Here is a 14,834-nt window from a genome sequence, read left to right as displayed (position 1 = left end):
TCTGTAAACTCCAGTGGGTCCCATAGACATTTTTGAAGCCATGTTGCTCATGCAGGTGGCTGAGAGCTGCTGGTGATGTGCTGAGGGTTGGGGTAGTAGCAGGAGTAAATGCCACCATTAGGGGAGAATGTAGAACAGCAAGACAATTATTCAGCAATGATGAATCTAAGCTTACTGTCAGCAAGAAGTATAATAGATTAAGAACTCTCTCGCTATCCTCTGATTACTCCCAGGTGGGGCTTCCCTGGTGGCTCAGAGGTTAAAGCATCTGCCTGGAATGCAGGAGACCTGGGTTCGATCCCTGGGTTGGGAAGATCCCCTGGAGAAGGAAATGGAAACCCACTGCAGTACTCTTGCCTGGAGAATCCCATGGAGGGAGGAGCCTGGTAGGCTACAGTCCATGGGGTCGCAAAGAGTCGGACACGACTGAGCAACTTCACTTTCACTTGTGGTTCATAGGCTAGAAATGCAGAGATGGAGAAGGGAGAGGACAATGCTTTAGGAGGACACTCATGTCAGTCAGTTCATGATGATTATGTCCAGGAGATCATACATTGAAAACCAGATGGTGGATTTTATTGGGAGACTAGTTATTCACTTGAGTTTTTGTGTTTGATTTCTTAGGTTTGAGTCCCAGCTTTGCAACTTACCTTGGGTAAGAAATCTAACCACTCGGTGCCTCAGGTTTTTAAATGTAGGGATAATAATAACACATATATTTTAGGACTTCTGTGAAGGTTAAATGTGAGCATTATGTGCAGCACATATTTCAATGCCTCAGTTCAGTTCAGTCACTCAGTCGTGTCCGACACTTTGCGACCCCATGAATCGCAGCACACCAGGCCTCCCTGTCCATCACCAACTCCTGGAGTTCACTCAAACTTACTTACGTCCATCGAGTTGGTGATGCCATCCAGCCATCTCATCCTCTGTTGTCCCCTTCTCCTCCTGCCCCCAATCCCTCCAAGCATCAGAGTACTTTCCAATGAGTTACCTCTTCACATGAGGTGGGCAAAGTACTGGAGTTTCAGCTTTAGCATCATTCCTTCCAAAGAAATCCCAGGGCTGATCTCCTTTAGAATGGACTGGTTGGATCTCCTTGCAGTCCAAGGGACTCTCAAGAGTCTTCTCCAACACCACAGTTCAAAAGCATCAATTCTTTGGTGCTCAGCTTTCTTCACAGTCCAACTCTCACATCCATACATGACCACTGGAAAAACCGTAGCCTTGACTAGACGGACCTTTGTTGACAAAGTAATGCCTCTGCTTTTGAATATGCTATCTAGGTTGGTCATAAATTTCCTTCCAAGGAGTAAGCGTCTTTTAATTTCATGGCTGTAGTCACCATCTGCAGTGATTTTGGAGCCCCCCAAAATAAAGGTTGATACTGTTTCCACTGTTTCCCCATCTATTTCCCATTAAGTGATGGGACCAGATGCCATGATCTTCGTTTCCTGAATGTTGAGCTTTAAGCCAACTTTTTCACTCTCTTCTTTCACTTTCACCAAGAGGCTCTTTAGTTCTTCTTCACTTTCTGCCATAAGGGTGGTGTCATCTGCATATCTGAGGTTATTGATATTTCTCCTGGCGATCTTGATTCCAGCTTGTGCTTCTTCCAGTCCAGCGTTTCTCAGGATGTACTACGCATAGAAGTTAAGTAAGCAGGGTGACAATATACAGCCTTGATGTACCCCTTTTCCTATTTGGAATCAATCTGTTGTTCCATGTCCAGTTCTAACTGTTGCTTCGTGACCTGCATATAGGTTTCTCAAGAGGCAGGTCAGATGGTCTGGTATTCCCATCTCTTTCAGAATTTTCCACAGTTTATTGTGATCCACACAGTCAAAGGCTTTGGCATAGTCAATAAAGCAGAAATAGATGTTTTTTTTTTTTTTTTTTCTGGAACTCTGTTGCTTTTTCCATGATCCAGTGGATGTTGGCAATTTGATCTCTGGTTCCTTTGCCCTTTCTAAAACCAGCTTGAACATCTGGAAGTTCATGGTTTACATACTGCTGAAGCCTGGCTTGGAGAATTTTTTTGCATTACTTTACTAGCGTGTGAGATGAGTGCAACTGTGCGGTAGTTTGAGCATTCTTTGGCATTGCCTTTGGGATTGGAATAAAAACTGACCTTTTCCAGTCCTGTGGCCACTGCTGAGTTTTCCAAACTTGCTGGCACATTGAGTGCAGCACTTTCACAGCATCATCTTCTAGGATTTCCAATAACTCAACTGGAATTCCATCACCTCCACTAGCTTTGTTCGTAATGATGCTTTCTAAGGCACACTTAACTTCACATTCCAGGATGTCTGACTCTAGATGAGTGATCACACCATTGTGATTATCATGGTCTTGAAGATCTTTTTTTGTATAGTTTTTCTGTGTATTCCTGCCACCTCTTCTTAATATCTTCTGCTTCTGTTAGGTCCATATAATTTCTGTCCTTTATTGAGCCCATCTTTGCATGAAATGTTCCCTTGGTATCTCTAATTTTCTTGAAGAGACCTCTAGTCTTTCCCATTCTATTGTTTTCCTCTATTTCTTTGCATTGATCACTGAGAAAGGCTTTCTTATCTCTTCTTGCTATTCTTTGGAAGTCTGCATTCAGATGCTTATATCTTTCCTTTTCTCCTTTGCTTTTTGCTTCTCTTCTTTTCACAGCTATTTGTAAGGCCTCCCCAGACAGCCATTTTGCTTTTTTGGATTTAAGTTCCATGGCGATGGTCTTGATCCCTGTCTCCTGTACAATGTCACAAAGCTCCGTCCATAGTTCATCAGGCACACTATCTATCAGATCTAGTCCCTTAAATCTGTTTTTCACTTCCACTGTATAATCATAAGGGATTTGATTTAGGTCATACCTGAATGGTCTAGTGGTTTTCCCTACTTGCTTCACTTTAAATCTGAATTTGGCAATAAGGAGCTCATAATCTGAGCCACAGTCAGCTCCCGGTCTTGTTTTTGCTGACTGTATAGAGCTTCTCCATCTTTCACTGCAAAGATTATAATCAATCTGATTTCAGTGTTAACCATCTGGTGATGTAGAGTCTTCTCTTGTGTTGTTGGAAGAGGGTGTTAGCTATGACCAGTGCCTTCTCTTGGCAAAACTGTATTAGGCTTTGCCCTGATTCATTCCGTATTCCAAGGCCAAATTTGCCTGTTACTCCAGGTGTTTTTTAACTTCCTACTTTTGCATTCCAGTCCGCCATAATGAAAAGGACATCTTTTTTTGGTGTTAGTTCTAAAGGTTTTTTAGGTCTTCATAGAACTGTTCAACTTCAGCTTCTTCAGCCTTACTGGTTGGGGCATAGGCTTGGATTTCTGTTATTGAATGGTTTGCCTTGGAAACGAACAGAGATCATTCCGTTGTTTTTGAGATTGCATCCAAGTACTGCATTTCGGACTCTTTTGTTGACCATGATGGCTACTCCATATCTTCTAAGGGATTCCTGCCTGCAGTAGTAGATATAATGGCCATCTGAGTTAAATTCACCCATTCCAGTCCATTTTAGTTCACTGAGTCCTAGAATGTCAACGTTCACTCTTGCCATCTCCTGTTTGACCACTTCCAATTTGCCTTGAGTCATGGACCTGACATTCCAGGTTCTTATGCAATATTGCTGTTTACAGCATCGGACCTTGCTTCTATCACCAGTCACATCCACAACTGGGTATTGTTTTTGCTTTGAATCCATCCCTTCATTCTTTCTGGAGTTATTTCTCCACTGATCTCCAGTAGCATATTGGGCACCTACTGACCTGGGGAGTTCCTCTTTCAGTATCCTATCATTTTGCCTTTTCATACTGTTCATGGGGTTCTCAAGGCAAGAATACTGAAGTGGTTTGCCATTCCCTTCTCCAGTGGACCACATTCTGTCAGACTTTTCCACCATGATCCTCCCATCTTGGGTGGCCCCACAGGGCATGGCTTAGTTTCACTGAGTTAGACAAGGCCGTGGTCCTAGTGTGATTAAATTGACTAGTTTTCTGTGATTATGGTTTCAGTGTATCTGCCCTCTGATGCCCTCTTGCCACACCTACCATCTTACTTGGATTTCTCTTACCTTGGACTTGGGGTATCTCTTCGCGGCTGCTCCAGCAAAGCACAGCCACTGCTCCTTACCTTGGAGGAATGGTATCTCCTTACTGCCGCCCCTTCTGACCTTGAACGTGGAGTAGCTCCTCTAGGCCTTCCTGCGCCCATGCAGCCACTGCTCCTTTTACGTGGGGTTGCTAAGTTTCAATGCATTTCAGAATGAATTGTAGAGATTAGTTCACTCTTCCAAGCATTTTTATGGTGTAGTGGAGTCAGACAGACCCAAATTTGAAGGCACTTGACTTCTACCAGCTTAAAGTTTTTCATCTCTAAGCTGATGACAGTGTTGGTAGGAAGATTTGATTTGTTTACTTTGTGAAACACTCAGATAATGCTTTTTATGTACAACTCATAAGCACTGTTTTATCTAATCCTAGGAACAATCCAATAAGGAAAATTCTATTACTACCTCCATTGTAATTATGAAATTTTCAGAAGTTAATGAGCTCACTGAAAGTCACGCAGTCAGCAAATGGCTTTGCTAAGGGCTGAATTCAGACTCTCTGACTTTGGTGTCCATCCTGTTAGCCACTAGACTATGCTGCCTCCCACAGTGACCAGTAAATTATGGACATACTGTAAATGGTGACCCTTGCCTCTCTCTGCAACCTCATACAGTAGGTTTTGTCTCCGGTTTACAGATGAAGAAACTGGAGGTTGGAAAATTTGTTCAAGAATGCACTGCTAATAAATAAAAGATTGGGGATTTGAACTCAGGAACAACTGGCTCCTGGGTCAGTGTCATTTGCCTGTACCACTGCAAAGTACAGAAATCACTGAAGTGTATGTGAGCCTAGACTACTTATGGGGAATTTTTGTTTAGGGATGGTCTTCCCTCTCAGTGATAGCAGCAAAGAATGTGGTGAAAAGTGGGGCTTCTGCCTAGTTCCCATGAGGGACCTCTGCCTTTTTACAACCATAAAATAGACTGTGGCAAGTGGCAACAGAACCTTGGAATCTCATCAAGCTCCAAGAAAGGAACCATGACTCTTAGCTATCAGCTTTCCCTCTGTGGTAAATTCTGCTGCTGCTAAGTTGCTTCAGTCGTGTCCGACTCTGTGCGACCCCAGAGACGACAGCCCACCAGGCTCTCCTGTCCCTGGGATTCTCCAGGCAAGAACACTGGAGTGGGTTGCCATTCCCATCTCTGTGGGAAACCCTACATGGGGGTAATCCCTTCCCTACTGTGCCTTGTCTCCTCTTCCCTTTCTCTCCCTCCCTTCTCCTCCTCTTCCCTTCCCCTTCTCTTCTTTCCTTTCCTCTTCCTCCTCCCCATCTTCCTCCTCCTCCTCATTGCCATCTTTGGCCTCTCAGCAAGCCCGTCATAATCATTATAATTTTCTTCCTCATCATTTACTGAGTGCTTCTCAAGTTCTGTCCTAAGCACTTTATGCATATTAATAGCTCATTTGATCTTCACAACAATGCCATGAGGAGGACTATTACATGAGATATTGGAGGCCCAGAGAGGTTAAGTACCTAACCTAAGGGCACCTGGCCTTGAGTTAACAAATTTTCCAGAGTTCACCCTCAGAGATGTTGATCATTGCAAAGATGCTGATAATTGCTATGGGAAAGCTGAGGGCATAATATTAACAGTGAAATAAAGTTTTAAGAGAAGAATTGCTAAAATTGCCTGTCCTTTCCCTGTGGAGTGAGCACCTATCCTCAGTGTAAAAGCAACCCATCTGGCAAAAAGTATGTACAAATTCATCCTCATTATGTCAAACATGTAAAGAGGGCCCCAAATCAGGTTATTTCCAGATTGGAAGGCTTGGGTTCTAGTTGTGGCTTTGCTGTTAACTTGCTAAGTGACATCAGGTGAGCCAGCTCCCCTTTCTGGGTCTCATCTATGAAATGTAATACTACATGCTCTCCTAATAGTACAGGGCTATTAAAATGAGAATTAAACAAGAATGTTGAATAAGGTGTTTTAAGTATAAAGCATTTTACCAGTATAACAAATAATTTCTTACTCTGTTCCTCTTCCTTCTTCTCTCTCCTTCACCCACATCGTCTTTGTCTCTTACTCTATTTTGTTCTTTCTTTAGTCTCCTCTAACCAGGTCTCAGACCTACCTAAATAATTGCTTTTAGGTAGAAGAAACACAGGCTTTAAAGGCAGAGAGACCTAGGTTTGCCTCTTGGCTTTGCCCCTTCCTAGTTGTTTGTTGGGAAACTACTTTCCCCTTTTTTTGAGCCTCAGTTTTATCATCTGTAAAAATGGACACACATAATGTAAGTTTGTTGTTGGATGATGTGGTAAGTTATCTGCAAATATGAACAACAATTCCTCCCATCTTTGACATGAATGCAGCTCCTACTATTAAGAGGTAGGGTCTCTTTTCCCCACTCCTTAAATCTGGATTGGTTCTGTGACTTGCTTTGACCAGTAGAGTACAGCAGCAGTTTTGCTGTATGACTTCTGGTTTTATGCAACAAAAGGCCTTGCAGTTTTGGTTCTCATCCTCTGGGAAGACTGATGCCACATTTAAAAATAAAAATGTCTCACTGTTCTACCTGGAAAGGGAGGCCCAATGAAGAAAGAAAGGAGGATAAAATACTATAAAGGGAGTTGGGAGGCCCAGGCAGCCCACAGCTGTTTTAGCCACTACAACTGAGGTACCAGATATGAGGGGGCATATATCTTCATTCCTTCAGCCCCAGCCAAGCTGTCTGAGGTAACACCACATGGAATAGAAATAAACCATTCACAGCAAGTCCTGCTCCAATTGCAGAATCACAAGCAAACAGATGATGGCTATTTTAAGTTGCTAAGTTTTGGGGTTGATTGCTTTGCAACAATAGATAGATGAGCTAGAAAAACTAAATGAAATAGTAGCACCCCACCCAGTGGCTGGAAGACATAGGTGCTCAACATTTGATTATTCCCTTCTCATTCAGAAGTGTTCCCTGGAAAATGGCTGACCTGACTATTTGTGCTACAACTGAATTGACAGATTTGACCTCCAATGTGCCAAAGATGCAGAGCAATAACCATTTATCCTATACTTTACAGGTCAATATAGGTTAAGGTGTACTTCAAGTCACACAGGTGAGTGTCCCCCATTTGCAGAGTGAGTTTAAGCCACCTCAAAAGCAGCCTTGTAGCTGAACAAAATCTGAGATGGTGATGTCAGCTAAGACAAGTGGTATTCCTTTTTTTCTTTTACATTACTTTTATTTATTTATTTTTGGCTGCACTGGGACTTTGCTGCTGCACATGGGCTTTCTCTAATTGTGGAAAGCAGGGTTACTCTCTAGTTTTGATTTGTGGGCTTCTCATTGTAGGGGCTTCTCTTGTCACAGAGCACAGGCTCTAGGGTGCCTGGGCTTCACATGGACTTAGTTGCACCACGGCATGTGGAATCATTCTGGACCAGGAACTGAATTCATGTCCCCTGCATTGACAAGCAGACACTAACTGGACCACCAGGGGAATCTAAGATATTATTTTTTGTGTAGCCATCCAATTTACCTGATGCCAGAGGTGCAAGGGGAAGAAGTACTTGCTATATGCCTGGCATTGAGTGCTTACTCCATGCCTCACATTGCTCTCAACAATGCCAGAAATAGGTACTATTATTTTTTTCCATTTTTCCAGATGACAACACTGACCAGAGAAATTTCTGTCAGCTGTTGGGTTTCTGGAAAGAACTGGGACAGTTTAATGTACAGAATATTAACTAGGGTGCCCATGGGATCAACACTTATAAAAGAAAAGGGAAAAGAAGAAGGCAGGATTTGACAGAAGGAGCTATTGAACTGCTGTGTGTGTGCTTAGTTGCTCAGTCATGTCTGACTCTTTGTGACCCATGGACTGTAGCACACCAGGCCCCTCTGTCCATGGGGATTCTCCTGTCAAGAATACTGGAGTGGGTTGCCATGCCCTCCTCCAGGGGATCTTCCCAACTGAGGGATCAAACCCAGGTCTCCCGCATTGCAGGTGGATTCTTTACCAGCTGAGCTACCAACTCAGTTTTAATGGAAACCACAGTCCACCCATGGGGAGCTCTGAAGCTGGGATGGCCTTTCAGAGGTGTTCCCTATTATATCCCCATAGGGGACCAGGCCTTTATACTCCTGCATCAGTCATTGAATTCATAGTCTCTGACTTCTAGTTCAGAGTTATTTCAACTACTCCTGTGATAAAGCCATCCCAAAAGGGAGAAAAGCTTTATAAAATGACCATGGAGAAAAAGTAGGGGAAAAAATGGACTATGGAACCAGACAAATCTGAGTTCAAATCCTGAAATTTCTCTTACTAGCTGCCTGTTTAACTCTGTACAAGTTACTTCTCTGAGCTTCAGTTTACATTTTTGGAAAACGGCAATAAGAATACTTAGCTTGAGATGTTGTTTTGAAAATCAAATACAATCGTTTATACAAAGCGTCTTACATAGAGACCCGACACAGAGTAGGCACTGAATAAATGGAAATTATTATAAAATAGGGCAAATTATTATGCAGTGATGCTCCTGATTTTCTTATTTATACGGTAGAATAAAGAAGAGTGAAGAAGAGCTACCCAGAAGGGGAAAGGGCATTACATCTTTTCTATTACCTGGCACTAGTAAGCACTGAGTATTTATTCCAATGAACAAATGTTTATTTAAAAGAATTTGTACAGACATAATGCTCTTACTTTCAAAGAGCAGAGGAACCTTCTATATATTATGAACACATAGACACTGTGGTAACTTAAAAGTACAATTAAGAAAGGAAGGAAAAATATCCTCCCCTACCTAGCCAGGGCCTGATACCTGAAGCCAACATTTTTTCAGTCAGTCCCCGTCCCATCCCTTAAGTTTAAGAGGAAGAGGTGTAGGGCTTAGGGGAAACTGGAATCTTTTCTTCTCAGAGGGAAAGTCACCTGCACAATTCACTGGAAAGGGAGTCACCAAAATCTGACCTGAGCTGAGGCTGCCTTAGAGAAGAGAGCCAACCCAAGAAAGGGAGGGATGACTGAAGTAGAGGTCTCACCTACCTGCATGGTAGTGACTGGCATTCACTTGAATCACAACCCATTACTCTGAACTCTAAGATACACCATTGGAGTAGTTAAAAGGTTTTGAACAAAAAGTAACACGAATGTCATCCTGGAGTCTCTCCAGCCTAACACAGCCCCTATAGCAGAGCCCTCAGACTTAGGAAACAAATTAGGCAGGACTTGCAGAGTAGGTCTGGCTCCTTGATTTCACTGTGGGGAACATCTACTACTAATTTTCAAAAGCTAGGGTTATTATTGGAGAAAAGTCCACAGATTTTAGGGTTCTCAGACACATAACCTGGTACCTGAGAACTTCAGTATATCTGGGAAACTGTCAGGGTAGGGGGTAATGGGGTGGTAAACTCTAATAAAACAGCTAGGCCTCCCAAATTAATACAAAAAGGAGAGCTTGTCCAAGCTGCCTCTGGCCCTTGAGGATGAGATGAGGGTGGGAGTGGGGGAGATATATGCACCAAACCTACTGGAAAGTCCAGGAAAAAGAATGTTGTCCCTTCAGAGCCTAAAGTAAAAGTACAGGGAGGGGAAACACTGGAACCTTCACCTGAAAAAAGATATGGGACTACTCAGCCCTCAGGCCTTAGGCACTAGGCCTCAGAAGCAAGAGACAGAGAATCACATCTGGGATTTTTGCCCTTCCTTTGTCTCCTAACAAGGGCAGGGGTTAAAATGTGGGTGAGAGAGAAGGGATCTTCAGACACAACTGTCATTAGCACCTGAACAACACCTCTTCCTAAACCAGAAAGTCTGACAGCAGAAAGAAATAAAAGCAAAGTGAAAGGGGGGTTGTGCTTCTATCACATTAAATAGAAGTGGGGAAGGGTTCTTTCACATGGAGACATCAATCACTCTGGTCAAGGGGAGGGGTTATGAGCTGCAGAGCTCTAAGTGTTCTCCCTCTCTTCATTCATCCTGCTTCCGTTTTGGCTTTTTGGGATTCCTGGACCGACTCTTGGCTTTGCACAGAGGGCATATAGGTGCATTCCGGTGAATTTGTTGATGACATGACAGGCAGGCCTGGTGAGAGACACAGACAAAGAAAGTTAGTGGTCAGATTCTTCCAGGCCATGGTTCATCCTTCTGATCTCCCAGGGCTCCAAAAGTAGTTATGATTTCCTGTTAGGAAGGAGCAGAAATCAATGAGTGAGACCCAAGTAGGGAGATCTGTGCTAGATGTAAGGGATGTAATGGATATAAGGGAGTGAGATTCAAAGAGGGGTATTTAGGAAGAATATCCAAAACTTGGCAATAAGGCAAAATGTGAATTGTATACCCATTAAGCATTATACTGGAGCATGGTCTATCAGGCCCACTCAAAGATTATTTAATTCTCCAGTACAGGTATCAGTAAACTTTTTTTGTAAAGGCCAAGATAATAAATATTTTAGACCTTTTCAGGCCATATGATTTTAATTGCAACCATCAGCTCTGTTTCACATAAAAGAAGATATAGACAATACATAAACAAACAGGCATGTCTGGGGGCCAATAAAATTTTATTTACAGAAACAGGAAACAGGTCACACTTGGCTTGTGGTTTCTGGTTTGCTGACCCTTCCTCCTTTTGACGATTTACTACTTTTTTTTTTTTTTTAATGAAGTATAGTTGATTTGTAATGTTGTGTTAATTTTTGGTGTGCAACAAAGTGATATATATATATGTATATATGCATATATATGTGTGTGTGTTTCATGTTATTTTCCATTATGCTTTATTACAGGATATTGGATATAGTTCCCTGGGATATGGAGTAGGACTTTGTTGTTTACCTATTTTATATACAGTAGTTTGTGTCTGCTAATCCCAAACTCTTAATTTATCCCTGTCCCATCCCCTTTCCACTTTGGTAACCATGATTTTGTTTTCTATGTCTACGAGTCTGTTTCTGTTTTGAAAGTAAGTTCATTTGTTATCATATTTTAGATTCCACATATAAGTGATATCACATGGTATTTGTCTTTGTCTGACTTCACTTAGTATGTTAATGTCTAGGTGTATCCATGTGGCTGCAAGTAGCATTCAGTTCAGTTCAGTTGCTCAGTCATATCCAACTCTCTGCAACCCCATGGACTGCAGCATGCCAGGCTTCCCTGTCCATCACCAACTCCTGGAGCTTGCTCAAACTCATATCCATCAAGTCAGTGATACCATCCAACCATTTCATCCTCTGTTGCCCCCCTTTTCTTCCTGCCTTGAATCTTTCCCAGCATCAAGGTCTTTTCCAACGAGTCAGTTCTTTGTATCAGGTGGCCAAAGGATTGGAGTTTTAGCTTCAGCATTAGTCCTTCTAATGAATATTCAGGACTGATTTCCTTTAGGATTGACTGGTTTGATCTCCTTGAAGTCCAAGTAGCATTACTTCTGGCTGATAGCATTCCACTGTATACATGTACCACATCTTCTTTATCTATTCATCTGTTGATGGGCATCTAGGTTGCTTTCATGTCTTAGCTATTGTAAGTAGTGCTGCCATTAACATTGTAGTGCATACATCTTTTCGAATTAGAGTTTTCTCTGGGTATATGCCCAGGAGTCATATTGCAGGATAATATACCAGCAAATTTGGAAAACTCAGCAGTGGCCACAAGACTGGAAAAGGTCAGTTTTCATTCCAATCCCAAAGAAAGGCAATGCTAAAGAATGCTCAAACTACTGCACAATTGCACTCATCTCACACGCTAGTAAAGTAATACTCAAAATTCTCTAAGCCAGGCTTCAGCAGTACGTGAACTGTGAACTTCCTGATGTTCAAGCTGGTTTTAGAAAAGGCAGAGGAACCAGAGATCAAATTGCCAACAACCACTGGATTATGGAAAAAGCAAGAGAGTTCCAGAAAAAACATCTATTTCTGCTTTATTGACTATGCCAAAGCCTTTGACTGTGTGGATCACAATAAACTGTGGAAAATTCTGAAAGAGATGGGAATACCAGACCACCTGACCTGCCTCTTGAGAAATCTGTATGCAGGTCAGGAAGCAACAGTTAGAACTGGACATGGAACAACAGACTGGCTCCAAATAGGAAAAGGAGTACATCAAGGCTGCATATTGTCACCCTGCTTACTTAACTTCTATGCAGAGTACATCATGAGAAACGCTGGGTTGGAAGAAGCACAAGCTGGAATCAAGATTGCTGGGAGAAATATCAATAACCTCAGATATGCAGATGACACCACCCTTATGGCAGAAAGTGAAGAGGAACTAAAAGGCCTCTTGATGAAAGTTAAAGAGGAGAGTGAAAAAGTTGGCTTAAAGCTCAACATTCAGAAAAGTAAGGTCATGGCATCGGGTCCCATCACTTCATGGAAAATAGATGGGGAAACAGTGGAAACAGTGGCTGACTTTATGTTTTTGGGCTCCAAAATCACTGCAGATGGTGACTGTAGCCATGAAATTAAAGGACACTTACTCCTTGGAAGAAAAGTTGTGATCAACCTAGATAGTATATTCAAAAGCAGAGACATTACTTTGCCAACTAAGGTCCGTCTAGTCAAGGCTATGGTTTTTCCAGTACTCATGTATGGATGTGAGAGTGGGACTGTGAAGAATGCTGAGCGCCAAAGAATTGATGCTTTTGAACTGTGGTGTTGGAGAAGACTCTTGAGAGTCCCTTGGACTGCAAGGAGATCCAACCAGTCCATTCTAAAGGAGATCAGCCCTGGGATTTCTTTGGAAGGAATGATGCTAAAGCTGAAACTCCAGTACTTTGGCCGCCTCGTGCGAAGAGTTGACTCATTGGAAAAGACTTTGATGCTGGGAGGGATTGGGGGCAGGAGGAAAAGGGGACGACAGAGGATGAGATGGCTGGATGGCATCACTGACTAGATGGACATGAATCTGAGTGAACTCTGGAGTTGGTGATGGACAGGGAGGCCTGGCGTGCTGCGATTCATGGGGTCGCAGAGTTGGACACGACTGAGTGACTGAACTGAACTGAACTGAACTGATGGTAACACAAATTTTAGTTTTTAAAGGGATTTCCATACTGTTCTACATAGAGGATGTGCCAATGTACATTCCCACCAATATTTCAGGAGGGTTCTCTTTTCTCCACACACTCTTGAGCATTTGCTATCTGTAGAATTTTTTATTTTATTTTTTTTATTGAAGGATAATTGCTTTACAAAATTTTGTTTTCTGTCAAACCTCAACATGAATCAGCCATAAGTACACATATATCCCCGCCCTTTTGAACCTCCCTCCCACCTCCCGCCTCATCCCACAGCTCTAGATTGATACAGAGCCCGTGTTTGTTTTCCTGAGCCATACAGCAAATTCCCGTTGCCTATCTATTTTACATATGGTAATGTAAGTTTCCAGGTAACTCTTTCCACACATCTCACTCTCTCTTCCCCTCTCCCCAAAGCCATAAGTCTATTCTCTATGTCTGTTTCTCCACTGTTGCCCGGAAAATAAATTCTTCAGTGCTATTGTTTCTAGATTCCGTATATATGTATTAGAATACAGAATTTATCTTTCTCTTTCTGTCATACTTCACTCTGTATAATAGGTTCTAGGTTCATCCACCTCATCAGAACTTACTCAAATGTGTTCATTGTTATGGCTGGGTATTGTGTATATATACCACAACTTATTTATCCATTCATCTATCGATGGACATCTAGGTTGCTTCCATGTTCTAGCTACTGCAAATAATGCTGCAGTGAAAAATGTTATAGATGTGTCTTTTTCAGTTTTGGTCTCATCAGGGCATATGCCTAGGAGTGGGATTGCTGGATCATATGGTGGTTTTATTCCTAGTTTTTAAAGGAATCTCCATACCGTCTTCCATAGTTCCTGTATCAATTTACATTCCCACCAACAGTGCAAGAGCATTCCCTTTTCTCCACACACTCTCCAGCATTTATTGTTCGTAGACTTTTTGATGATGGCTATTCTGACCAGTGTGAGGTGATATCTCATTGTAGTTTCGATTTGCATTTCTCTAATAATGAGCGATGTTGAGCATCTTTTCATGTGTTTGTTAGCCATCGGTATGTCTTCTTTGGAGAAATGTCTGTTTAGGTATTTTTCTCACTTTTTGATTGGGTTGTTTTTCTGGCATTCAGTTGTATGACCTGTTTGTATATTTTGGAAATTAATCTTTTGTCAGTTGTTTCATTTGCTATTATTTTCTCCAATTCTGAGGGCTGTCTTTTCACCTTGCTTATAGTTCCCTTTCCTGTGAAAAGATTTTAAGTTTAATCAGGTCCCACTTGTTTAGTTTTGTTTTTCTTTCCATTACTCTAAGAGGTGGTTTTTAGAGTAATGGAACCTCTTGAGAAACCTGTATGCAGGTCAGGAAGCAACAGTTAGAACTGGACATGGAACAACAGACTGGTTCCAAATAGGAAAAAGTATAAGTCGAGGCTGTATATTGTCACTCTGCTTATTTAACTTATATGCAGAGTATATCACGAGAAATGCTGGGCTGGAGGAAGCACAAGCTGGAATCAAGATTGCCAGAAGAAATATCAATGACCTCAGTTATGCTGATGACACCACCTTTATGGCAGAAAATGAAGAAGAACTAAAGAGCCTCTTGATGAAAGTGAAAGAGGAGAGTGAAAACGTTGGCTTAAAGCTCAATATTCAGAAAACTAAGATCATGGCATCCTTTCCCATCACTTCATGGCAAATAGATAGGGAAACAGTGGAAACAGTGGCTGACTTTATTTTTGTGGGCTCCCAAATCACTGCAGATGGTGATTGCAGCCATGAAATTAAAAGA

The 14,834-nt window shown here is 42.1% G+C and overlaps 1 protein-coding gene and 1 non-coding gene across 3 annotated transcripts in view; one reads left to right on the top strand and one right to left on the bottom strand.

Annotated features, from left to right (window-relative positions):
- The first annotated feature begins 241 nt into the window (after positions 1 to 241).
- TRNAS-GGA (transfer RNA serine (anticodon GGA)) lies at positions 242 to 313 on the top strand. Its single transcript has one exon. It is a non-coding gene; the product is annotated as a tRNA-Ser (tRNA).
- Positions 314 to 8,786: 8,473 nt separating this feature from the next.
- Positions 8,787 to 14,834, bottom strand: part of ZC4H2 (zinc finger C4H2-type containing) — a 73,413-nt gene continuing 67,365 nt past the window's right edge. For both annotated transcript variants that reach the window (XM_068962696.1, XM_068962697.1), the window contains one exon: positions 8,787 to 10,120. In XM_068962696.1, the coding sequence (XP_068818797.1) occupies positions 10,007 to 10,120 (114 nt within the window). In that variant the 3' untranslated portion in view covers positions 8,787 to 10,006. The remainder of the gene's footprint in view (positions 10,121 to 14,834) is intronic.

Source organism: Capricornis sumatraensis, chromosome X, assembly GCF_032405125.1.
Source record: "Capricornis sumatraensis isolate serow.1 chromosome X, serow.2, whole genome shotgun sequence".
Taxonomy (NCBI): Eukaryota; Metazoa; Chordata; class Mammalia; order Artiodactyla; family Bovidae; genus Capricornis; species Capricornis sumatraensis.
Note: the sequence above shows the minus strand (reverse complement) of the source record. Positions and strands in the feature narration are given on the sequence as shown.